Source organism: Pelodiscus sinensis, chromosome 5, assembly GCF_049634645.1.
Source record: "Pelodiscus sinensis isolate JC-2024 chromosome 5, ASM4963464v1, whole genome shotgun sequence".
Taxonomy (NCBI): domain Eukaryota; kingdom Metazoa; phylum Chordata; order Testudines; family Trionychidae; genus Pelodiscus; species Pelodiscus sinensis.
In genome coordinates, this window is record NC_134715.1 from 101,046,012 (window position 1) to 101,071,757 (window position 25,746).

General features: G+C 41.9%; 1 protein-coding gene across 2 annotated transcripts in view; it reads right to left on the bottom strand.

Annotated features, from left to right (window-relative positions):
* Positions 1-25,746, bottom strand: part of STIM2 (stromal interaction molecule 2) — a 139,887-nt gene that overhangs the window by 7,479 nt on the left and 106,662 nt on the right. For both annotated transcript variants that reach the window (XM_075930612.1, XM_075930613.1), the window contains exons 4-10: positions 7,545-7,656; positions 6,096-6,211; positions 3,470-3,647; positions 2,543-2,720; positions 1,642-1,809; positions 1,285-1,385; positions 757-995 (exon numbers count right to left, since the gene is read on the bottom strand). In XM_075930612.1, coding sequence (XP_075786727.1) covers positions 757-995; positions 1,285-1,385; positions 1,642-1,809; positions 2,543-2,720; positions 3,470-3,647; positions 6,096-6,211; positions 7,545-7,656 — 1,092 coding nt within the window. The remainder of the gene's footprint in view (positions 1-756; positions 996-1,284; positions 1,386-1,641; positions 1,810-2,542; positions 2,721-3,469; positions 3,648-6,095; positions 6,212-7,544; positions 7,657-25,746) is intronic.

Sequence of the window (25,746 nt, forward strand, 5' to 3'; positions counted from 1 at the left end):
TTGAATTGGATACAGATACCTGGTCTGCTCTTCCTTTGTGAATTCTAAACAAGGACTGGAGGAAGCAGATGCAGTACTCAGAATTGCCATGCCTATACCAAATATTGGACAGGGGAGTGAACTGGGCCCTGAAGTATGGATCAGCATGGATCATGAGTAGAGGGAAAACATGTCTCTAGTCACAATCAGGGTACTGTTCTTTGTTTTCGTTGCTCGGTTAAACTTCTTTATGCGAATCTATGCCTTCCTTCTCCCATTCACCATTTAAATTACAGCCCAAACAACTGTGTGGTTTTGGATCTTTCTTTTCTTAGTTGCTCTGTAACACCAAGCTGCCCAGTATGCTTTTATCAAGTATATCTTTTTTGTTTAAAAATAAAATCACCTTTGTTAAGGCGATGATTTGATTCATGTGTCCTGGAAAGTAACAGGAGGTCTGTGTATGTCTGTGTAACCTTGGAGGTCAGCTATTAGAGTTTGTTCTCTGCGTTTTTTGCTTTGTTTTGGGGCAAAAGAGCTTGGAGTACCCCGGGGGGGAAGGAATTCAAGTGTTTCTCCCTGGGTTTTTTCGGAGTTTAAATCACTTGAGGGTGGCAGCTTCTGTTTTTCTCATAGCCAGTGCATCAGTGACTCTGGGGAGCTTTTGTAAACAGAGCCTATAGAGGCAAGGTATTTAAGCTCTCTTGCAGGCTCCCATCTTCTGCACTTGGAGTGCCAGAATTTTGGAACAGCCCTGACAGGGTAATTAGCACATACCATGAAACTGTGCAACTATTGGAGGGGTGTCTTCGTCTAAGTCATCCACTCCCCCAGCAATTGGGTAAGGAGGAATGGAGACTCGGGGCATCACCACCCAACTGTGATCAGAGTACAGAGAGGACGTCAGGCTTGGTAATCCTGAGTTGTGTGCTATCTGAAAGCCACAGATCCTCTCGATCTGCTGCCATCGATAGAGACGCTCTCGTAAACAAGTTGTCAATTCAGAGAGTGCTTTTCTGGAAAAATAAAACATAATATTGAAGTTAATAACTGTCACTGGACTAAAACTTGAATGCTGGACATAGCATGGAACAATAACAGTATATTTACTGCAGCATTTCAGAAAACAATCACCTATTCTTAGAAGTGTGCAAAAATTCACATTACAACATCTTCTGACCATAGATTTTTACTTGCAGAAAAATCAAATTAAAATGCTGAATTTCTTCATACCATTCTCTTAGTGAATGTCACTGTTTCTTGCATAAAAGAAAGGGACAATATGCATCTAGTTAATGTTCTTACTTTGCTTCAAGGATTTTGTGGTCCACCTCATCTAGGGAGGAGCTGTGTGCAACATGTAATGTCCCAAACACAGTGCTTCTCTTCTTTTTAATTTTTTCTGCCTAAAATGCATGAAACATGAAGCCAAAGGCTGTATAAATAATTCAGATAAAATAATTTGAGAGGACATAAAGGCAGTAAAGCATCTGAATGAAACAGGACCTTTATATTCTGACAGCAGAAAACTTCAGGAATAGACATTCTACCCTATCAGAATACTCTATTATCCCTTGATTTATTTATCTAGCAACAAAATGGAGAGCATTATGAGTCTTTAGCACATGAACATACTGTAATAATTCAAGAGTAAATAATTACCTCATCTTTAGCAATCGCTAGTTGCATTTCTGCATTTTGTCTTTTAATATTGTAGTACTGTACTTCAACCTCATGTGTTAACTGGAGCCATTTCTGTAATGCATCAGGAACAGACCAGTTACTTCTCAGCTCAAACTCCTTCTCAGCCTTCTTTAAAGCCATGCGAACCTAGCAGTCAAAAGAGATGCAAAAAATCAGACAATTTTCCTAAGATGGAAGGTAAAATGACTCAGCCTGAAACACTGCTGTAATTAGCTCAAACTCATTCTTCAGGCAACCATGCCCCAAGATCATTTAGCTCTGTCATGTGATTCTTTGGTCTCAAGAGTAAGTTGTGGGAAGTTTCTGAAAAGTCTGTAGGTGGATTTCCATAGACTGTACCAGCCTCTAACTCTCTGTTCCTATTTTCCTTTGATGACCAAGCTGAAAGTAACTCACATTACTAATACACCACTATTAATTTCTAATACTACACATTAGATTTACACTGAGAAAATGTAAGCAATAGGTTGGTAAAGCCATCTGCAATTTCTGTCCTGATAGCCAGAAAGAAACCAAAGTGAGGTAATTTCCCTTCTTGATAGGGTTAGTCTTGGCATTGTTTGGCCCATGGAAATCATGCATAGGGGCTTACAACATGAAGAATTGTTCTTTTAAGTATGTTTCAGTAGCATTTTATTATACATTGTATCTACACAAGTTCATAAGATTCTCACATTTTAACAGTGGTTGATGAATATGCTTTTTCTATGGCTGTAAAGAAACGAAATATTCAGAGGATGCTTTCAGGACAATAAAACCAACATCACAGAAATACCACTTAAAAAAACCCAAAACACTCTCTCCATTAAACTAAACCCTAACAAAACCAGAACGGAAATGTTCCATAGCTCCTAAATACCTGTACTAGTTCCTCCTCTGCATATTTGAGTCTGCTCAGTTCACATTCAGCTCCCTCCCTCAGTTCCCTCAGTCGATAAGCTTCTCGTTTTGCATCATTGATTTCATCCATCATTTTACGCTCCAGGTTTTGTTTTTCTACAGCAACATTCCTGTTTTCTTCCTGTGCCTTCTCAAGCCTTCAGAACATAAATTCAACAAACAAATGAGACGCTACTTAAAGGAATAGTGCACAGATTGTATATAACACTTCAGTGTGAGAATTTTCAGCATTTACATCCAAATTCCATCATAAATTAGCTCACTCAAAAACCCTACACCGAATTTACCAGTTTTAATTATATTCTCCTTCATATATACTTTAAGGGAGTGGAGTGGACAAAACGGCAGGTTTATCATAAGGAAGTTACTGCCTTAACTATGGAAAATACACTTTCCCCATACTACTAGAAAACTATCAAGAAGTTTTCAGTGAAGGCTTGTCTGGATTTCATGAGCTCAGAAAGTGCTAGCTCTGAAAATTCACAACAAAATAGGGTAAGAAAGAGTTCATCTCAATTTATTGAGACATAGCCTCTAGTAACACAGCTTGTTTTCTACATCAACAGATAAAGCAACAGACAAACTCATCACTGTCCCTTTTATACTCAGACCCACATCTGTATCCAGTTTTCCTTCTTTTCCATTGATTAGCTCTGACATTACACTTTAAATTTCACAGTGATAATTCAGCATGGCAAATAGATATATATTCATTAAAACCGCAGTTAAATTTGTGCAATGGGTTGAGGAAGGTGCACAAAACCCAATGCCTGTTATAGTCAAATTATCATCTTTCACATTATTGCTTTAAGTGCTAAACATCATTATCTCAAAATATAAAGCTTAGACAAATCACTGAACATTTAAACCTTTTCAGATCACATACCTCTCCTGCACATCAAGGAGGCTTTGCTCTGCTTTCTGGAGACTTTCTAGATCTTTCATCATTTTTGTGATGTGCTCTTTTGAGGTCTTGTTCTGAGAATGTGCAAACCAGCAGCCTCCAAAGCCAATCACTATAGAAATTGCTAGTGCAAAATCCTTCATCCAGTTGTGAGATGGGCCTGTACAGATAATTATAATTAAGTACTGTACAGATTTAAAGGTGCATTATTGAAATCACTTTTTTTTGACACATAAAAATGGTGGAACTTGGAGCTCAGAGAGATTCCAGATCATTTAACTAGTAAAAGCTCTTCCACATCCCCTTTGAAATTATTTTGGGGGCATTTTAACATCAAATGAACAGCTGTGTTGCTAGCACTATATTTTATGTACAAGATATTAATGTAAATGCATACTCTAATGAAAAGATCACAAATCTTTTACTTGACAATTACACATTAACTCTTCATTTAGAATTTCTTTTTCATGGGCTACTGCATAGTTTAATTATCAAATTATGTGGCTAGTTGGGTCTGATCCTACAGTCCCTTTTCTGCATACAAAATCACTATCCTTGATTTCTATGGGAGTTCTATCAAGGGAATGGGAGAACGATGGGCTCAGACTAACAAAATGAATTTTACAAGAACAACATGACCCTAAAATTTTGTTGACCAAATAAAAGCTATGGTTCTCAATTTCTTATATTAAAAATTGTACTTAAACGATCCAAAAACATTTAATAAACTGAATTGATGCTTTATGCCCAAAATAAAGTAGCAAACTAATCTGAATTTAAAAATACTACATGTAACTGTTTTACATATTAGGAAAAAAGGATTCAATTATGTAAAATAGATTATAGCTTTTATACTACACTGTATACACCTCACATGTATATATTTCAGTAAGGAAACGTTTAAAAGTATTTCTGGTAACTGTGAGTCTACTTTAAGGCCAAAGAGGACAACTAGCCTCCTGCCTCAGTTACCCTATAAATAGCAAGAAACAAGTTGTGACATCCCACACCACACTTGAGAGCATACATTTATTTGGGCACCCACATTCTCCTGAGTTCAGAACTGCATGCAGCTGCTTCATCAGCATTCCAAAGAAGGGAGTTAGTAAAGCAGCAGGATGGGATAGCCAATCATCTGTTCTTTCAGCCATGCTTAGGAGGAAAGACAGCCATCCAGTTTTCACATGCAGCGTAATGTCTCAGTTAATGCATCAATTTTTAAGTGCTGGCTGAGAAGCTTGCCAATTTGACAAATAATTAAATCTCACTTGACCGAACTGAGTTTTGCCGTTTGTGAACACTAAGAATTTTCCTTACTTGGCTAGATCCTGAGCTTGAGAAGTCAGATTTTTGTATGTAACATATTTTAGATTGGATTTTACAGTACCTTTTAAATAATTATGCATGGTATTTCTAATCTGCACAGTTGTGATTCTGTGCAGGAAGAAAAGATATAATTGCACACTCGGAGGCTTCATGGTGTCTCATCAGATACACACGATTAATGCATGAACAATTCTCTAACACAAAATACTTCTACATAGCACCTGGCAGATGAGCTTCCCTGAAAGACACTATCATCCTCAAACAGCAGTAACATCATGAAATGACAGGCCTCAGCAGTCAATCCACTGAAGCTCATACACATTTCACAATAAGTAATCATGTGGCATGTTTAAAAAGATAATTTCTTAATCAGAAGTAATCAAAACACGATCACAAAAAGATGGGACTCTAGTGAGGAAATATTTTTGTACAAGTAGAGGAATTTAACAATTTTTGTTGCACTAGAAATTAATATTCCATCTAATGATAAATTAACTAGGGTAACAGTTTTAACTTGACTTTAATCACATTAGGTAAATTAAACAAAATCTTACCTAACCTCCTGACCAGGAAAAATGTCAAGTTTAGGTTGCACTTAATTAGCACATTGACCAGAAGCCAACAAACAAAATCAAAAGAATTCAGAGCATGATTACTAGATCAGAACAAAACAAATCTCATGAATTTAGTAGGTAAGTGGGTGGTACACTAAAATTGATACTCTATGGCTACGTCTAGACTGCAAGCCTCTTTCGAAAAAGAGCATCTAGACTACAACCAGTACTTTCGAAAAAGCAAGCCACTTTTTTGAAAGAGAGCACCCAGGCAGTCTGGATGCTCTCTTTCGAAAAAGGACAGTTTGCATTATATAGTGCCTTTTTTCGAAAGTGCTCTTTGTAAAATGAGGTTTATTCCTCATAAAATGAGGTTTTCTACGGTTGAAAAAATTGCTGCATTCTTTCAATTTACTTTCAAAAGAATGCGGCAGCAGTCTGGACGCAGGGGAAGTTTTTTTTTAAAAAGGCCACTTTTAAAAAAAAAAAACAGTAGTCTAGACACACCCTATATTACCATGCAAAAAAAAAAAGGCAGTTAGATTGCCTATTCTGATGGCTTAATTCTAGACTTTTTCTGGGTTTCACAAGTGTGAGCAAAATAATGAACCAATGTACTGACCAAGTGGAGTGAGGTGTACCACCTACAATATATAACCTCAGTATAAATAGAAAAAAGGTGTTTGAATTCTAACAGTTACAAGTTAGAAAAATCAGATAGTACTAACGTGCAAGAGGTCCGAATAAAACAACATCCAATGCCTTCAGTTGAAGTTTCTGTCTGTGGCTCCGGTCAATGATTTTCAGATGATGGATCATAAAAGCAGGTTCATTTATTGCTATCCTGTTTATAATAAATCAAATGTTATTTTCACACAAATGTTCATGTAAGCTACACACAGAGAACTATATTGTAAAAGAATTACTGTAGACGGTTCCTGTTTGTGATTTATATGGATATTTACAGTTAGTACTCAAAATTCGTATCTCCAATATTTTAGGATTCAAATTGTCACAAGCATTTTACTCTGCAGTATTTGCTTTCCATTCTGTGACCATCACTAATTAAATCCACGTGGTACAATTTAAATATGAGGACCATAATTCCACCTAAGCTGGGAGACAGCACAGCTTCCCAGTAAGGGGCTCAGGACTGCAGCAGGGAGAAATTACTCTTCCCAAGGCCTGAAGCTGATGTCGCCAATGGGGAAGGGCTCCTTCCCACTGGCCCCAGCACTGAGCTGCTGGGAGAGTGGAAGCATTCATCCTCACTGGCCCCAGCAAGTAGCTGCCCAGGTAAAATCCAAGCACCTGACTTACCATCCTCCGGCATGACAAAGCCCACACATCCCATCCAGAACCTGTACTCTCCTCTTGACCCCTAACCCCAACCCAGAGCCTGAGCCCCTCCCCTACATTCCAAACCCCTTATTTCCAGCCCCACCACAAAATCTGCACCCCAACCCTATGTCCCAACTCTGAACCCCTCAACTACAGTCCCACCCTAGAGCCTGCTCCTCCAACCAGAGCCCTCACATTCCTTTATTGCAATCCTCTGCCCCATCCCTCCGTATCCTCCCACACTCAGAACCCCTTGGCCCCACCCCTTCCACATGAATTTTGTTATGTGCATTAATACAGAGATGATGTGCGTTACATGAGTGCACATAAAATTCATTCCACTCAGGGATGGAAAAAATAGAGGGAACACTGGTATATGTGCAGTTTGACAGCATCAAGTCTTTTAACATACGTAATAGTTGCAAAAATCCAAAAGTTAATATTCAAAGGCAAAGTGTCTGCAAAGTCTTCAGGTCCACATTGGAAATGTGTTTCTACTCAGCTGAATTCATTTGCAGTTTGTCAACAGAAATTAGTCACCAAAAAGCTAAGTGACTGCTGTTGAAACACTTTGCAGCAAATTATTTTAAAGGAAGAAAGTAACAAAACTGAAGTAGGGCTAGAGACAATGACATTCGGGAACATTTTAGCAGAAGAAAATTGAAATACTAGTCCCCTGGCCTCCCAGAACTGCAGGCGTACATCAGTTTTCTTATACACGAGCATAGTGTATAAGATGAAATTTAGATAATTATCCTATACAGGGAGGCTAGAGAACACTGAAACATAAAATATCTGAACAGGTATTTTAAACTAATCCAGAAGAAAAGGTTCACCTGGGAAGCGTTGTTCCTTTGACATTACTGTCTTTAAAATTCTTCTCATACTGGGGCAGTTCAACAAATTCTACCAGCCACTGCAAAGTCTCCTCTTGAGTCCAGTTGTGAACTGCATGACAAAAGAAGTAAACTATCACACTCATCTGATTTTCAGGAACACAAGAGTAATCAGTACCACAGCTAAAAGTAAAATAATTTAATTATATGTTCTTTAGAAACAAAGCATAAGCAAATTATAAGTAAACAATTGTTTAACCAAGAGATATGTATTAATTCCATAGCATAATTTAGATTTTTTTTTAAAAATCAGGACAGCATCTTGTGACCTATTTTAAGAGCTATCTGAGCCCCAAAAGCATTGTCCTTCACACCCTTACAGAAGTGAATATATTTCAGCAGATGCAGTAACAGTCTGTAGTGCAGGGAGACACCTTTTATGCTGGAATCTTCATACAAACTCATGCCATTCAAAACAGAAATTGTGAGCGACTAGTGGTTTGGGGGGTCAGAGTATAAAAACAAAATGAGGGGCAGAAATTATGTACGATGGAAGGCTTTGTTTTAACTATTTATTTAGGAAGTAAACAGGTTTTCAAATCCTAGACACAAATATCATAAATACAATAATCTTAACAAAGAGCTTTTGTTCATAGAAACACTACATAGAAATATAATGATTAGCTCTCTATTTAACAGGGTGATACAATACTATGTTACAGAACGAGCATCTTTATACCACCTGTTACATGTTGGATATTAAATTGAATAAAATATCAATATTAAATTGAGTGAAAACTCTGATTATGCATATTTAACAATCCATATGCCTACCCAATAGTAATATTCCAAACACTGAGGAGATTTTTTGGTTTGTTTGGGGTTTTTCTGGAAAGGAGGGCTGGGATATGTGTGTGGTGGTAGGAAGGTTCTTTGTTTGGGGTTTTTTTTGCAGGTGAGTTCTAAACAAATAGTGCACAATTTAAAAAAAAATCTTTCAAATGTTCTTGGGACATCTTTTAGTAGGTCAAATTAATTTTTTTAGGAGATTACTGATATTAATGGGGATAGCTTTTTAAAAAAACCCACTTTTTCCCCTGGTATTTATTCATGACAACAACTCGTACTATTCAAACTACTAGCCAGCAGTGCACATGACCCCCTCCCTCGTAAGTGCAGAGGTCTCAGCAGACAAGGAAACATGACTGGTGCTTTTAGTTTGGCTAAAACTGCTGCCTCAATCCAGGGTAGAGCTTAAGGCACTGTAGCCACTTTTTTAACTTTAAAGGCAATCGTTTTGCACCGTAAATAAGGATGCTAGATGGTTGAAACAATACCACCGAACACCGCCTCCCTCCAAAAAACAACAACAAAAAACACACTGGGAAAAAATTCTGTTGAAGGGAAAGGGGGGGGGGGGGGGGGCAAAGTTGCTGAGAGAAAAAAAAAAAGGACTTCAAGGACTTAAGCCAAAAATAAATAAAATAAATAAATAAATAAATAAAACAGCACTTCCCTTATAAGAATGAGTGCACGGATAGGAACACGGGAGTGGTTGCGCACTAAAACCCAGGGGAAGCATTGCTTCCCCTAAGTCTTTTGGCTGGCAGCCATTTTGTGCCAGCAGCCTTGGGGGAATCAGGTAAGTATGGAGGCTGGGGTTGGGGGACTAGAGGTGTTGGGGGCCGGGGAGCTGGGGGGGAGGCCAGGCGCTGAGTGCTTGTAGGGTTGCCAGGTGCCCGGCATTTTTCACCTCCTGGCAGGGGAAAAATTCAGAAAATACCGGACAACTCAGGTGTCCGGTGTTCTCTGAATTCTTTTTTACCCGACAGGAGGCAAAAATACCGGACTCTCCGGGTGAATACCAGATACCTGGCAACCCTAACCGTAAATGCCTCCATTGTGCTTGCAAAGTTTATCAATCTCTCCGTGCTACGGAGCAAATCACCAAGCAGTGGCCTCCCTTTGTACATAGATAACTTTCGATGCACAAACAAGTGCAGGCGTTTCAAGCACTATCATATGGGCATGGCATTACTAGATCATTACTTATGTGTGTTTCTCCATGCAATTGTGTCTGGACAAGTGAAGGATGGACTGAGACCCCTTTGAATATGTGATACTAACAGCACATTCTCAATAGGGAATATCGACAAGGCCCGTTTACAAAAAAATTGTGGGATCGCAAAAACTGCACAGAACAAAATGTTTTATAGTTCATCTGTATCCATTTCAGACTGTTTATCACAGTATGATTAATATAAGAGCTCAAGTTTCAACATTTATTTACATTTAGTATATGACAAGTAGTCTTGGAGCATCTTAACACAGCTACCCCCCTCAGACTTTTTACATTTACTAAGTACAGTAGACTTCCGATAATCCGGCACCTTTGGGACCCAGGTAGTGCCGGATTATCAGAAATGCCAGACTATCAGGAGGTACTCTGGTAGGGGCGGGTCTCGTCAGAGGGGAACAGCGCCGCAAGGAGGGGGGCGGGGGTGTGCCAAACCCTCCCTCCTGCTGCAGGGAGGCAAAGCCTGCAAGCGGCAGAACAAGAGAGGGAGGGAGAGGCAGGCAGCTGTTTCAAGAAGTTCTAATCAGTTACACTGCCCCAGCAACAGGCTCGCAATCTACCTTTCCTCTCTACTGCCTGGCGGGGAGAGGGGGGGCGGTGGAAACGGGTAGATCTGCAGGTGACAGGCTGCTACTGAAACTCACAAGAGATCATCTCCCCTCCCTGTCCCTGCTGCTTTTACCAGTAGACTGGATAGTCCAGGATCAAAAGATGGAGTGAGCTTGCGCCCCCCACACCACCCGCCGACCCCCTATCCTCCCCCCTCCAGGCAGTAGAGCGGAAAGGTAGATTGCGAGCCTGTTGCTGGGGCAGTGTAACTGATTAGAACTTCTTGAAACAGCTGCCTGCGTCTCCCTCCCTCTCTTGTTCTGCCGCTTGCAGGCTTTGCCTCCCTGCAGCAGGAGGGAGGGTTTGGCACACTCCCTCCCCCGCTGACCCCTACCTTCCCCTGCCCCCCCCTACTCCAGGCAGTAGAGAGGAAAGGTAGATTGAGAGCCTGTCGGCTGTGGATCCACCCAGAGTAAGTGTAACTGATTAGAACTTCCTGAATGCGGCTGCCTGCCTCTTGCCCCCTCTCCACCACCCTGCAACATGACGGAGAGTTTGGCGCCCGCGCCCTTGCCTCTGCCGCCAACCTCAGTCCTCTTCTCCTCCCTCTCTCCTTCCCCTCCCGCCCCCCAGAGGCAATAGATAGAGCAAAGATAAATTGCAAGTCTGTCTCCTGCAGATCCAGCCGCAGTTAATCAATTACACTAACAACTTGAAGCAGCTGCCAGAGCACTTCCAGGTTGCAGTTGGTGCCGGACCATGAGGTATACCGGACCACTGGATGCCGGACCACCGGAGTTTTACTGTAGATCATGGATAATCCATTTTGAGTATTACCAGATAGTTTCATGGGTGTTTTTAAACTGTTGCAGTTTTACCTTCCACTGTTTCCAATGACACTAATTAGCTTTAAAAATAAACAGTACTCAAACACTAATAGCATTCTCAACCCCACTTTGGTACAATGTTATTTTTTGTAATGATTGCTTCTCCCTGTGCCTCTAGATCACAGACCCTTTAATCGTCTAGGCACAGATCTGGCAGTTTACAGTACCCTGTAATATTCTTAACAAGTTTTGTCCTTTTCCTCTTAAACTATAAATTAAGATAAGGCGAAATCTACTTACACACAATACTTGAGGTGCTTTTTAATGAAATAATAAAAAGCTCCTTACAACAAGGAATCAGACAGCAATGCTTATTGAAATCAATGAGCTATATTGAACGAATAATCAGAAGAATCTAAATTTACAGAAAGGGTATCTTTATTATCCCATGCACCAGTGTCAAGCAGAGTTTTTTTTTAAATCTTATGATTAAAATCAAACATCTGGCCATTACCAGCAGTGATTTAACCTTCAAAATACATTGCCACTCAATAAGGACAATGAACTTTAAGAGATGGAGAAGCTGCTTCCTGTGGGAATGCTTGATGGAACATGGAGACATGTTTAAAAATAGTGTTATCTACAAATCTCATCTGAATGGCTTGTACTCTGACCCAGAGGAATAGCATTTTAATGTATTTTAGAAGAATACAACAATTTATAATTCAGAAATAAGAGACTAGAAGAGATCTCAATAAAACTTCCAGTAAAATTCCTTGCTTGCAAAACAGAACTAAGTAATAACTAGATCAGTGGTTCTCAACCAGGAGCCTAGGGCCTTTGGGAAGATTTGGGGGGGGGGGGGGAAGCGAAGGGTCAGTCAAGTAGGGCCAGCATTAGATTTATTTGGACCCAGGGCACACTAACAAAGCCCCACCAAAATTGCCTTAAACTGGGTCTCACTGGGAGTTTAGATTGAGCTTAGCCTCCTTAGGATGATTATCTAAACAATGAGTCCATACCACCTAACCCCATTCCATCAACTTTATGGGCCCTTAAAGTTGATTTCGGCACTCCTGCTTTTCACAAAGAACAACAATTAAGGATTTTAAATATCAACTAATTCAATTAGTCGATAGGGCGCCTCTGGCTTTGAAGCATAGCAACAGCCCTAAGGCTATTACTGCGCTTCAAAGGCAAAAGTATTGCATGGAGCCCAGGGTCAGCTGGGAACTCCCTCACTGATCCCCGGGCTCCCCGTGGCTCTGCCGCTTTGAAACGCCATGAGGAGCCTGACATGGGCTCCCCCCGGCGTTTCAAAGTGGCAGTGCCTTATTCCGTACTCCACGGTAGGACACCCTTCCATGCCATCATTGCACCACAAAGCATGGCAGCATAAGGCTAAGGTTTCGAGACACATTCAGTCAGCACCTCTTCCTTATAACTGTGTGATATTTGGAGAAGAATGATATCATGCAGTGGCAAACTGGATGAAGAGGGGGAAGCTGTTAACTGATGCCTCAGCAGTAAAACTGTTTGCTTATCCTCAATGAAGCATGGCTTGAACTCCTGCCATGCTGCCAAGCCTGGCCCGCCTCGGCACCTCATTAAGAGCAAGATACATGACTGCCATCTCTCTGTCTGACCATTCACAAAGCTGTTTTTTCAAAGCCTTTTTGATTTCCAGTGCCTGACTGCCCTGGTGAAATTTCTGACTAGGTGCCGTGCTACGACCCTCCCCCCGCCTCACCCTGGCATAAAACTTTCCCCATTACTTTCACAGATATTATGGAGCACACAGCAGGCTACCATAACAATGGGAATATTGCTTTTGCTGAGGTCTTACCTAGTCAACAGATTCACAACCTTCCCTTTACATGTCCAAAAGCACATTCGACCACCATTCTGCACTTGCTCAGCCTGTTGTTGAACTGCTCCTTACTGTGGTCTGGCCTGCCTGAGCCATGGGAGCAAGAGGTGGGGTGGTCCAAGGATCACTATTGGCATTTCAATGCCTCCAATATTAATTTTCCCCTTTGGGAAGAAAGTTCCAGCTTGAAACTTTCTGAAGAGACAGTATTTCCAAAGATGTGACTCTAATGAACCTCACCCAATCATCCCACATGGATGTTAGCAAAACAGCCCTTGTGATCCACCAGCACCTGCAGCACCCTTGAGAAGTAACTTTTATGGTTCATGTGCTCTTCTGCAAGGTGGTCTGGTGCCAAGATAGGGATTTGTGTTCTGTCTATTGCCTAAGGGTACTGATTGTCTTGGCTACTTGTATCACAACAGCCCTCACTCCATATTTCCCCATTCCAATATGATTCCCAGCTGACCAGTAGTTGTCTGGCATCGCAAGCTTTCACGGGGCTTTGCCACTCGCTTCTCAGCTACCAGAACAGGTCTCATTCTGGTATTCCTGTGCTTCGGGGGGAGGGAAGGAAGCAATTCGCAGACTTCCATGGAAGTGGCTTATGCATGCGAAAGTTAAGCAGCAACTGCTTAATGTCTCCAGACTAAACAAATCCAGTTCTCAATCTTCCCCCATAGGTCATGTTTTCTAGACTGGTAATTTTGTTGTTGCTCTCTTTTGGCTCTTCTCCAATTTGTGCACATCTTTCACAATGTCTGGTACTAAGAACTGGTCAATTCTCCAGTTCAGGCCTCATCAAAAGATACAGGTCAAGAAAATTTTGGTTAGATGTAAGAAGATAACTGAATCAAGATAAACAGATCAAATTGGAAGGTACAAGTACACATTCCAAAACATCTTTTAATGTCAAGGTGTATCATTTATGCACGTCCCAGCCTGCCTTTTTCACTCATAGCCTGGACCATATTGTAACACAGAATCATGGAACATTAGAACTGGAAGACACCATAAGAGATCAGCAAGTCCAGTCCCCTGACTGTGGGAATGAAGATTGAGATAATTTGTCTGGTTGCCAGGATCAGCAAGCAATTAATACCAGGAAATTGGGATTGGGGAAAAAAGCTAACACACACCAGGAATTATCTGTCCAGTAGGGAAATACCATGACATACAAAGACTCAATAGTAAATTTCATGTTACTGGTTTCTTCCGCTTTCCAATCTGCTCTCAATTTGGATTTTAATGGCCAAAATCATTACCGCGCAACAAATGAGATGTACATAACAGTTACTGTACAGTCAAGGTAAATAATAGTATTAATGTCCAACACGGGATGATATTCCTTTTGTAGGAAATCAAACGGAGAAATCTCACTGTAGGCCAAGTACATGTACAGTAGGAAGGCTGGTCCATTAGGAAATTTGTGATCCATTTCCCAGAAATAGTGCAGGTAGCTGCACAACTACCACCAATAGCATGGACATGTGTGTAAACCAAGAGCAGATTTTTTTTTAGCACTGTGTCATCTGAGAAGCACTTTGCAAAATAGAAGAAATTTCCTAGTGCAAATCTATGTATCGTACTCTGGAGATTTTAAAATTGTGTGTGTGTGTGTGTGTGTGTGTGTGTGTGTGTGTGTGTGTGTGTGTAAAAAAAGCATAGAAAAAAACAAGCACTCTCTGAAAACACTTCTGAGGCTGCAAGCCAAACTCAACTAGTGTAAGCCTTCATCAAATTGTAAGTAGGCAAATTTCTCTGCCATTAATAGCAGTGCTCTGTATTTTGCACTGGCTGCTAAAATGCTCCAGGGTATGCAAGTGTTTGACCCTATTAAGTGGATGCGATTTAATATTCATTGCCTCTAACTGACTTCCTGATCAAATCTGCAAATGAAGAGATTGTTTCTAAAATGCCAGTCCCACAAATTCACATAGGCTCGGAGTCAGGGTTCTTCCCATCTCATATTCTTCGGCTCCCTCAAGCAGGGCTGGCTCTTGGTTTTTTGCTGCCCCAAGCAAAATGAGTTTGGGCTGCCCCTCTCCCCCTGCTTTTTGTTAGCTTTTACACTTTGCAATTTTTTTAGTTTTGTTTTGGTGACAGAGACAAGATTTCCAACTCACACAAAGCTCTTTTTCAAGAGTGGGAAATGTACCTTAAATCTCTACTTTATTGTTCTTATAGAAATAGGCTACTTTTTAATTGTGGTTTGAATGCATGAAAAACTATTAACACAAATAGTTAAGGAAATATAAACTAAGTACCAAAAACATAAGGGAGAACTTGTGCCACATCTAAAACTCAAGTAGTTTATGGCTATACTTAATCTTCAAACCAATTACAATCAGCTAACAATACCACTCTGTTTTAACATACTTCTCAACCAATTATGATAACTATAGCACATAAGACATCTAAACTAAATCAATAAATATTTGTATTGTTAAACTAGATTTGTTTTGGAATGCAGTGGCTCATGTGACTAGAACACATCTATGTTATCAGGTAAACTGAGATCAGTGGGTTTGCATGTGCACATTATTGTTGTATGTCCATCTTGTTAGTAGCCGTTATATATTCAAGTTTATGAGGTGTTAGAGGGAGTGGAGAGTTGTATGTACCCAATACAACTATATATGGAATGAAGCTTGCCTTAGAGACATCAAACAAAAGTTTACCCAGCTCAACGAAGTTTAATTCTCTAAAGAAATATCTATGAAACAACATGTGTGGTTCTTTGAAGAGTGTAGAACAGTTAAGATTGTGTGTGTGTGTGTGTGTGTGTGTGTGTGTGTGTGTGTGTGTGTGTGTGTGTGTGTGTGTGTGTGTGTGTGTGTGTGTGTGGGGGCGGGGGGAGGGGGAGGAGATCCTTGTTTGGTTCTACTTCTACTACAAACATGAACAAGAGAAATATACTAGGAACAGACTTCAAACGGTCCGTGGGGCTGAGGGCTTCGGGGGCTGGGGCCTAGGGGGAGAAGGCAGGGGTTGGGCCAGCGGGCTGAGTGTTTGTAGCTTTGTGAGGTGTCCGGTATTTTCTGATTTTTTTTTTTTTTTTTTTTTACCGGACAGGAGGCGAAAATACCAGACACCTGGCAACCCTAGGCATTTACCTGGGACTTCCATACGATGTAGGCAGAGGGGTGGCTGATGGCTTGGAGTGGAGAGGCTCTTGGAGGCGGTAGCAGCTGCCGGGGAGGAGCAGGACTCAGGACTAGGAGACAGGGCCGGCCAGCAGGCTCCGGGGCCAGGCGCACATGGTGCCAGTGCTGCCTGCACAGCTGCAGCGTCTCCCACAGCCCTTTAAATCAGCAGGGTGGGGCTAGGCATTGCCAGGGGAGGGGAGGAGCAGGAGAAGAGACAGGGGTGGCCAGCAGGCTCCGGGGCACATTGGGCCGTGGCCCTTTAAAACGGCGGGGCGGGGCTAGGCATTGCAGGGGGCAAGGAGAAGCAGGACAGAGAGGAGGCAGGGGCAGCCAGCAGGGTCCGAGGCTCATTGGTGCTGCCAGCTGGCTACACGAAGCCGCGGCATTTCTCGGGCTGCGGCCCTTTAAATCAGCGGGACAGGGCTAGGCATTGCCGGGGCAGCACCGGCTGCTTACCTGAAATGCTGCCCCTGGCAAAGTGCCGCCTGATTTGCTGGTGCCTAGAGCCGGCCCTGCCTTCAAGGAAGGTTCTGCAGGCAAAACCATCCATTGAAGCACCTGTGCAACCTCATGGTCTTCAAAATATATTTAGAGTAACATCTGTGCAACTTCATACCCGTGAGTGGACCCTTGTAGCTGAGTATTAACATTGCCTGCTGATAAGTGATTCATCAAAAAGGTTGGGAAAAGGGGTGTGGGTTAGCTATCCTGCAGGAGACAAGGAAGTGTGAGTTAAGTGTAGGCTCCAGAACAGTCATTTTGACTTTTTTTTCATTTGCAAGCTCTTAAAAAATTTCCAAGAGAAGTGCAACCCCTTTGGAAATCTTAGCTAAACTGAGGGGTCCACGGATCACAGCTTGGAAGCCACTGCTCTAGAAAATGCGTCATAATTTTGTTTTATATCTAACCATTTGTTTCCAATATGCAGTTTACTAGCATTTGAATCTCTGTTCTTTGATGTTAAACTTATTCTTGTGTTTACCACAAATATTTCTATGTGCTCTGTGTTAGTCTTGAACTGAATCTTGTGAGCTTGGGAATAGGGGTTGGAGTTCTGAGAGCATTCAATGCACTAGAGCCTGGGCATTCGAGAGGGAGGCTCGGGACTCAAGAACTGGTATGTGTCCAAATTCATCTGGAGGAAAAAAAACCCCACAAACCCAAGCTGGAACACAACATACCCACCCCAACTGTTAGCACATGACATCAGTGTTCATTAGTCTGTGTGCACCTGGGTCCCCAGGAGAAATACAAGACCTCTGCTCTGGACCTCAGAAGTCCTATATGGATTGGAAGATACTCATTTGAGAAATAATTGTTCTTGCGGTGTACACTGCCACCACTGGGCTCAGTCGAGGGGCTTCTGCTAAGAGCCATGTCATCTTTAAAACAAAGGGGGCTCTTTGTGGTTGCCATACTCTTCAGAATTCAAAAGCCTCTTGCTTTGAACGAACATGAATTTAGATTACTGTCAGATCAAGACTCAGCTGGTACAGTCTTTCATCTTTAGTTATCTCCCAGGCACATTTTGAGGGTGAAGAGGAAGTTGAGAAAAACATTTGAAAGCTGGCTTTGGTCGTGGGTGGAGTTTTTTTAGTGGCTGGTTTGGCTAGTATATTTATTACCTAGTGAAGATTATCCGTTAGATTAGTTCCTGTTGAATGGTTTATGTTTTTAATAATTTAAAAATCAAAAACCTTCACAAGTACTTTTCTTTATATGCCAATAAGAAAATAACCTCTCTTTTGTACCACCCAGACAAGGGCTTGCTGCTCCAGCAGAGGAAGCTGCTCTCTGATAGTGCATTTAGGATATCACTAACTTCTTTATACACATGACAAAGGAGAGCAAACTACACAACTGCACAATTTGATCAGTTACAGAACTGAGTTCAAAGTAATCCGTAATGAGCAGCCCTTTCCCACACAGTAAATGCAAAATTGTTCATGTCCTAAGAGAACCACACATATTGACCATGCAGCAAGTGAAGCTGGTTAGGGAAAAAGTACAGCAAGGTATGGAAATCCTACCTCTGACTTAGGCTTATGACAAACTTCACAGTTGCTTGGTTTTATAATTTCTGTGTTAAATCCTTATTCTCGCATAAATGTGTAAACCGCATGGTGTTTTTTTTTATAAAAAAAAAAAGATTTCATGGCAGCATCCAGGTAATTTAGTGTTTTTCCACAGGCTCTACATAGAGCATGCAGTCAGAGAAAGTAAGTGCTGCATTCCTTTGCATAAAATTGGCCACCCACTCCCTCCCACAAACAGATGCGATTTTTCCAACATCAGAAGATCAGCACAAGCCTCCCTGTTATTGGAAAAAAATCACAGCAATGCAGAGACACTCCACAGCCAGTTTTATGTGAGGAACAAGTAGCCAGCACCACCATCATTTGGAACACTGACAGCAGCGAAAATGCATGTTCCAAATGGCAGAAGTGCTGGCTACTGTGCCTTGCCTAAAAATGGCTGCTGAGTTCCCCCCGAATGGCTGCAATTTTTCCAACAGAAAGGAAGCAGAAATGGTCATTTGCCTACACCATCTCATGTTCCAGGAAACTCAATCTGCCCTTGAAGTTGTATCCCCTCTAGTCCTTCACACAGCTCCACTAAGCCTCTGATCAGTGCCCCGTTTTCCCAGTCTCTCAAACCAGCCTTCCAGCTGTCCTATTCACCCCATTTCCTCCATCTGGCTCTCCCAGCTACTCGTATCCTGCTCCACTCCCATTATTTGTCCCCAAATCTCCAGTCACTTTCCTCTTCCAACCCCTGGGTCTCCCCTCTGTCCAATACCTGGTCCCTGTAGTGACAGAATGAGTCAGAATGGTGTAACTGGGACCCAGATGCTCCCTAGATCATGTGGAGAAAGTCAGTGTGGTTCAGGCTGGCGTGAGCAGAGCAGTCAGGATTGGGTAGCAGTGGCCCCTTTATACCAGGTTCCTCAGAAATCATCTCCCTGAAATGTTCCCACTTTCACTTTGCTGTACTTATTAATATGTAATGAGGGACAGAGCTTAGGGGGATAGGTTCATAGCCAATGCACCCTGAGGGACACCACATGTCCACTGGCTACCCTGATGTTGGAGCAGCAGTTCGAGGGTAGAGAGAGAGAGGGGAGGGGGTCCTACAAGTCACAGAGCATCAGACTGACACGTGAATGCTTGATTCCCTTCTCCCCCACTGGACCCACTAGGAAAAAAAATAGACTAGTTTTGCAATCTTTGTGAAATTGTAGATGTCTTGGGGCCCGGGTATAGGTAAAGTTTCAAGGAAAGTGTGAAAAATAATAAAACAAGACAACGTGCATCTACAACCTTTTCCTTTTGTGTAGAGCAACAGCCTCATGCACTGTACAATATTACCTTGGTGAATGTGTCAACATATAAACCTAAATACTTCACAGTGCCAGGTGTTTCCTCATTTCTTTTGGACATATGGGTAGATCTGCTTGAGTCCAACTTGAAGTCCGAGGCAGAATTCTGCAGAAAGTCTGTATCTCTAAAGTTCTGATTATGCTGCAGAAATTTTAACTCCACTCTACATATACTAACGATGTCTTGGACCACCAGGGCACCATTTTCAATGATAACTGGATTGCATTTTTCTCGATACATTTCAGGAAACAAGTGCTTATTTATATTTTCAAAAATTCACTAGCATAACGCTCTGAGTAGGGGGTTCTTAAACTTTTCTTTTGAGGCCTCCACAAGATGCTGTAAAACCTTCACAGCCCATCTGTGCCACAATGACTGATTTTTGTTCATACAAAAGCTAAGGCTGGCCATTGGGGGAGCAAGCAGAGCAATTGCCTGGGACCCTATGCCACAGGAGCCCCTGCAAAGTTACATTGTTCAGGGCTTGGCTCAGCTCCCCCTAGTTTCATCCACAGGCAGTTGGGCCCTGACTTTTTGCCCTGGGCCCCAGATAGTGTAACACTGGCCCTGTTTTGGTGGACCTCTGAAACCTGCTTGTGGGCCTCCAGGGGGTGCTGAACCCCTGGTTGAGAACCACTGCTCTGAGGACAAGTACATTAAGAACAAACATTCTTACACATAAATATCTTCCAAATATCTAAAAGGTTGTTAGAAGGAAGAGGGAGAAAAAATGTTCTCTTTAACCCCTGGTGATAGGACAGGAAGCAATGGGCTTAAACTGAAGTATGGGAGGTTTAAGTTGAACATTAAGAAAATGTCGTAACTGTCAAGGTGGTTAAAAACCCTGGAATAAATTGACAAGACATGTTGTGGAATCTCCATCACTGGAGATTACGAGCAGGTTAGAAAACACACGTCGGGGATGGTCTAGATCAGGAATGCAAATACCAGCCCTTGGGCTGGATACAGTGTGCTAGGATTAGCCCCTATGGGGCCCCCACACCATCATATTTACCTATGCCTCTGCAGGGACTGGGGATCACGGGTCCTGCTGGCTGCAGATCACTGTCGCCAGCCACTGGGAGCTGCAATCGCACATACCTGTGGAGGCGCAGATAATATAGTGGCAACGAACCACTAGGTTGTCTAACCCTGACGAACCACTGCCATTGTATTGCCCATCCCTTGTCTAGTCAGTACTAGGTCCTACCATGAGTGCAGGGAACTAGACTTGATGACTTCTCAAGACTCCTTCCAGTTCTATGAAGACTCCTTCCAGTTCTATTAGCTCTTCTCCCTCCAAAATCATCAGCAGTAAGTGCCACTTATTTTTTGAAGGCCTAGAGCTTGATTTAGGTCTGCAGATAAGAAAAAATGTTGTTGATCCAAGGGAAGGAAAGCAAGTTTTGTTGAGGGGTGCTTTACTGGAGGGAAAAAAAAAACCAACCCTGACTCTGTAGCCCCTTGTCATTAAACCAGGAATGCTAACATCTGGGTCTTCAACTGTTAGCACTTCAGTAAAGATTAGCAGGGCTGCCATACAGAAGTTACTTTATACATTCTATATATACACAACAGATTACACTACCTGGCTTGGCAGACACCGCTTTGAATGCTAGGTCCCAAGCACAGCAATCCATTTATTTAAACCTTTCCATTCCACTGCATTGAGTGTTGCTACATATTACCTACACATGAAAATCAGAGAAAGTTCATAAACCTGCACATTGCAGTCTCTGCCTATAAACTGCTGTTTATGTAAAACCATCTGAAAGCCTGAATCTCACTGCAGTTTTTAAAACTTTTTGGTACATTGTTGCCAGTGTTCCACAAGTTCTCTACTTACAGTTCATAAATAATTTTAAGTTAGCTAAAGGGAAGAAGGCTACAATATTCCCTACTGAAACCTAAAGCAGCTGCTCTTACTAGGAAGGAAAACTTTCAACAGCTTTTTGCCTACTTGTCATAACAAGCAGAAAACAAGTCAGTTCTGACTGCAGAACATGATCAAGAGAAAACCAATTTATAGAGAGGGGAAAGATTACCTTGGTACCAAAGGCACTTGCTAGAGAATGATCTATGAAACATCATACAGGTTAGGAAGACAGTAACTGGAGAGGGTGCAGCAATGAAGATGCTATGTTTGAACAATTTAGACAGAAGAAAGTTTAAAGAATCGGCTTATCCATCTGGCTGTATCAATTTCTTATGAATGGCCAGAAGTTTTCAAAATTATGACACTAATTTACATATTTTTTCAGATTTAAATTGAAAAGTTGAGACTAACTTCCAAATTGAAAACTAGGAACCAAAAAAAGGGCATAAAGAATGTAAAAATCTGAACAAAACAAGAAATAAAAGGACAATAAAACATTTAGACAGCATAAACTGATATGTAGTCAGACAACTCAGATTTTAGAAAAAGAATGAATATAGTGAAAAAGCAATAACTAAAATTAAAAGAAAAGTCAAGCATGCTGGCTTGGATTATTGTTTTCTTGCTTTTTACAGAAAAGGAAATGGTCATTGTCCTTCTCCAGGATGAAGGAGACTTACAAGAAAAGGTTGCTAGCTTCTCAGCCCTCCAGGCATTCATAGGTCTTGTCTAGTAAGGGAAATGATTGTTTTTTATTTTTAAAATCAGTTAGAGAGGTTAGCACTTAGTACAGATTTTAAACCCTTAAAAGATGTTAGCAGGCCTCTCTCAATCATCGTTTCTTTAAGCTTATGAAATAAAAACATTCTCTAAGGAAAGCCCTAGAAATTGGTAATTTTGTGTACCGCATTTGGATAACTTTGAAGACAAAGTTTGGTAAAGAGAAAAAAAAATTCCCTTTGGTAAAGAGAAAAAAATATTTTTCTATATAGTCCATTTTAGATAAACCTTGTGCAGTCTAGAAGTCTGCCCTATTGTCATATTAGCTATTTATTAGGGGTTCATGGAGTTTGCATTCCTTGGATGACCTGGATAATCCCTTTCACAGCCTTTAGAATTCTTATGCAGGTCTGACAAAACGAATTGCAGCAAAAATCAAATCAGGTTAGAGTTATCCATAATGCCAAGCAACTTAAGGCAAGTCACAAAGTAAGTTGCACAACAGGAGCTTATTAATCAGTAAAACCCTGAGGGCTCTGTTTACCACGAAATTAATTTTCTGTGGAATCTGTTGGAGACTTTATAGGGATTACCTGTTTGACACTCATGACAACTAATCCTGCTTCAGTAAAATTCCAAATTCAGGCTTTAAAGAACAGACTTTCCAGTTGGGGCAACACCACTTTCCTTGCAGAGCTTCCAGCTATGCCTCCAAAGACAACACATGGAGTGTGGCCACACATGAGATCAGGCTCATATCTGAACACGCTTGGATAAAGAGTATCTTGATGATAGATAGATAGATAGATAGATAGATAGATAGATAGATAGATAGATAGATAGATAGATAGATAGATAGATAGATAGATAGATAGATAGATAGATAGATAGATAGATAGATAGATAGATAGATAGATAGATAGATAGATAGATAGAATCTCAGAAACATGCATGTGTGTCAGTTGGTGAGTCCGTTTATTCAAGAACTCCTTCTAACAAGAGCTAGAACCACCAAATTTGGTACACAGCTTCCTCTTACCTTAACAAAGCAAGGTCATAGAATCACAGAACACCAGAATTTGAAGGAACCTCGAGAGGTCATCGAGTCCAGTCCCCTGCCCTCAGAGCAGGACCAAGCACTGTCTAAACCATCTCTGACAAGTGTCTGTCTAACCTGCTATTAAATATCTCCAGTGATGGTGATTCCACAACCTCCATAGGCAATTTACTCCAGTGTTGAACCACCCTGATAGGCAGGAAGTTTTTTCCTGATGTCCAACCTAAACCTCCCTTGGTGCAATTTGACGCATTGCTTCTTGTCCTATCCTCAGAGGATAAGAAGAACAATTTTTCTCCCTCCTAAAACCCTTTTAGATGCTTGAAAACCACTATCATATCTACTTCTCAGTCTTCTCTTTTCTAAACTAAACAAGCCCAGTTCTTTCAGTCTCCCCTCATAGGTCATGTTTTGTAGACCTTTAATCATTTTTGTTGCTCTTCTCTGGACCTTCTCCAATTTCTCCACATATTTCTTGAATTGTGGTTCCCAGAACTGGACACAATACTCCAATTGGGGACTAATCAGCACAGAGTAGAGCAGAAAAGTGACTTGCTCAAAACACGCCTATTAATGCATCCTAGAATAATGTTTTCTTTTTTGTAATAGTGTCAGACTGTTGACCTATGTTTAATTTGTCGTCCACTATGACTCCTGAATCTCTTTCAGCAGTACTCCTTCCTAGACAGTCACTTCCCATTCTGTATGTGTGAAACTGATTGTTCCTTCCTAAGTGGCATCATGGTCTGGTTGTGGCAGGACAACAGGATGTACCTGGAATTAGATTGTTTCTCATAAAAGGGAAAGGGAGAGATCTGGCAGGAGGCCCAGTTATACTATAGAATGACCACAGGGGGCAGCAAGTGGCCAGAGATGTGGACCAGGACAACTATAACCCCATTGAGCCAGCAGTGGACATGGGGGTAGAGAAAGGGACAGCTATCTATTATACATTTCAGAGAGTCCACTGGAGCTGCTATGACCAGAGACAGGCATTTCTCATCTGGCCCCAAACTGCTGTGATGAGAGGCCTGGGATTGTTCTTTTTTCCTAGGAAATCCTGCATATTGAACCTTTCATCTTAACCCCAGAACAGCGATTTAAATAAAGAAAAAAAAACTTATATAAGTTAAGGAACTGAGCAATACAGGGTAAATCTTCCAGGGCATGTCTACACAGCAATATTATTTTGGAAGACTGATGTTATTTTTAAAAAGTGCAAGTCTACACAGGAAGCCATTATTCTGAAATAATGGTGAGCTGGAGGACTTCTTATCCCGACTCCTGTAACCCTCATTGCACAAGAGGTAAGGCAAGTCTAAGGCAATGTGTTCTTCGGGTTTCTGATGTGCAGAAAGCACCAAAAGCTGAGTTAACTATTTCAACTTCAGGTACGCAATTAACATGCCTGTACTGTATTAATGAAAGAAAAGGCTTTATTGCCCTAGTGACACCATCAATGAAACACAAGTCAACGTTCTGCTCAGTACAGAAGAGCATTCTTGCACTTCATTCTGCACTCTAAACTCTTCCTGTAAATTAGTTTTCAGCAAGCAGAGAGGGCCAACTGCACTCTAGCAGGCCAGCTTTAATCCAGCCCATGGCCTACTCCCTACAGTATAGAGCAGCATTGCTCAAAGCGGCATGCTGCCTCTGTCCCCAGAAAAATCTCTCAGCTTCAATTGGCTGGTTTCCAGCCAATATGAGCTGAAAGATTTTTACTGGATAGTGTTCAAAGCCTCCCCTCCCTGCAGTGCAGAGTGACATATGGAATAGCTAGTCAGGAACTGTTTCCAGGTATGGAAGCACCTCCCAGACAGAGCCAGCCTCTGGCACTCCACCCTGTCCTGCACCCAACTCCCTCCCAGACCCTGCACCCCCCGCTATGCCCCTCCCACAGTCCAGAATCTTCTCCTGCACACATACCCCCTTCCAGATCCGGCACCCCAATCCCCTGCTCCAGGTCACCACCCAAACACTCTACACCTTCCTCTCCAGGTTACAGCTCTCCCCCAAACCGTGCACCATTTCATACATCCCTCCCTCAGGCCAGAATCATCTCCTGCACACATACCCCCCTCCCAGACCATGCACCCCAATCCACTGCCCCACTTCACAACCCCCTCCTTCACCAAAACTCCCTCTCAGACTTCAGTGTCTCCTGCACTTCAATACCCTACCCCAAGCTCTGTGCTTGACCCAACCTCCATCCAGACCCCACATCCCCTCCACAGAAAAGTGTAGCCCTTGACCACTTACCAAAATCTTGGAGTGACCTCTCTATCAAAAATTATTACCCACCCCTGATGTACCATGAAGGGTGAAAGGAAAGGGGGAGGGATAGCTCAGTGGTTTGAGCATTGGCCTGCTAAACCCAGGGTTGAGAGATCAATCCTTGAGGAGGCCACTTAGGGATTTGGGGCAAAAATGTGTTAGGGGTGGTACTTGGTCCTGCTGTGAAGGCAGGGGGAGTGGACTCGATGACCTTTCAAGGTCCCTTCCAGTTCTAGGAGATAGGCAATCTCCATTAATTAAAAAAAAATTAGTAACATAGACATGGCTTACCCTATTCTGTACTGAAAACCAAACAGTGCATGCTGGCTGAAATTTATCTCAGTCTGCACCGGCTGCTATTATAAACATCAGCATTAACAGTTACCATACCACAGAAGCTGAAGTTGTTTGTTCCCTATTCCA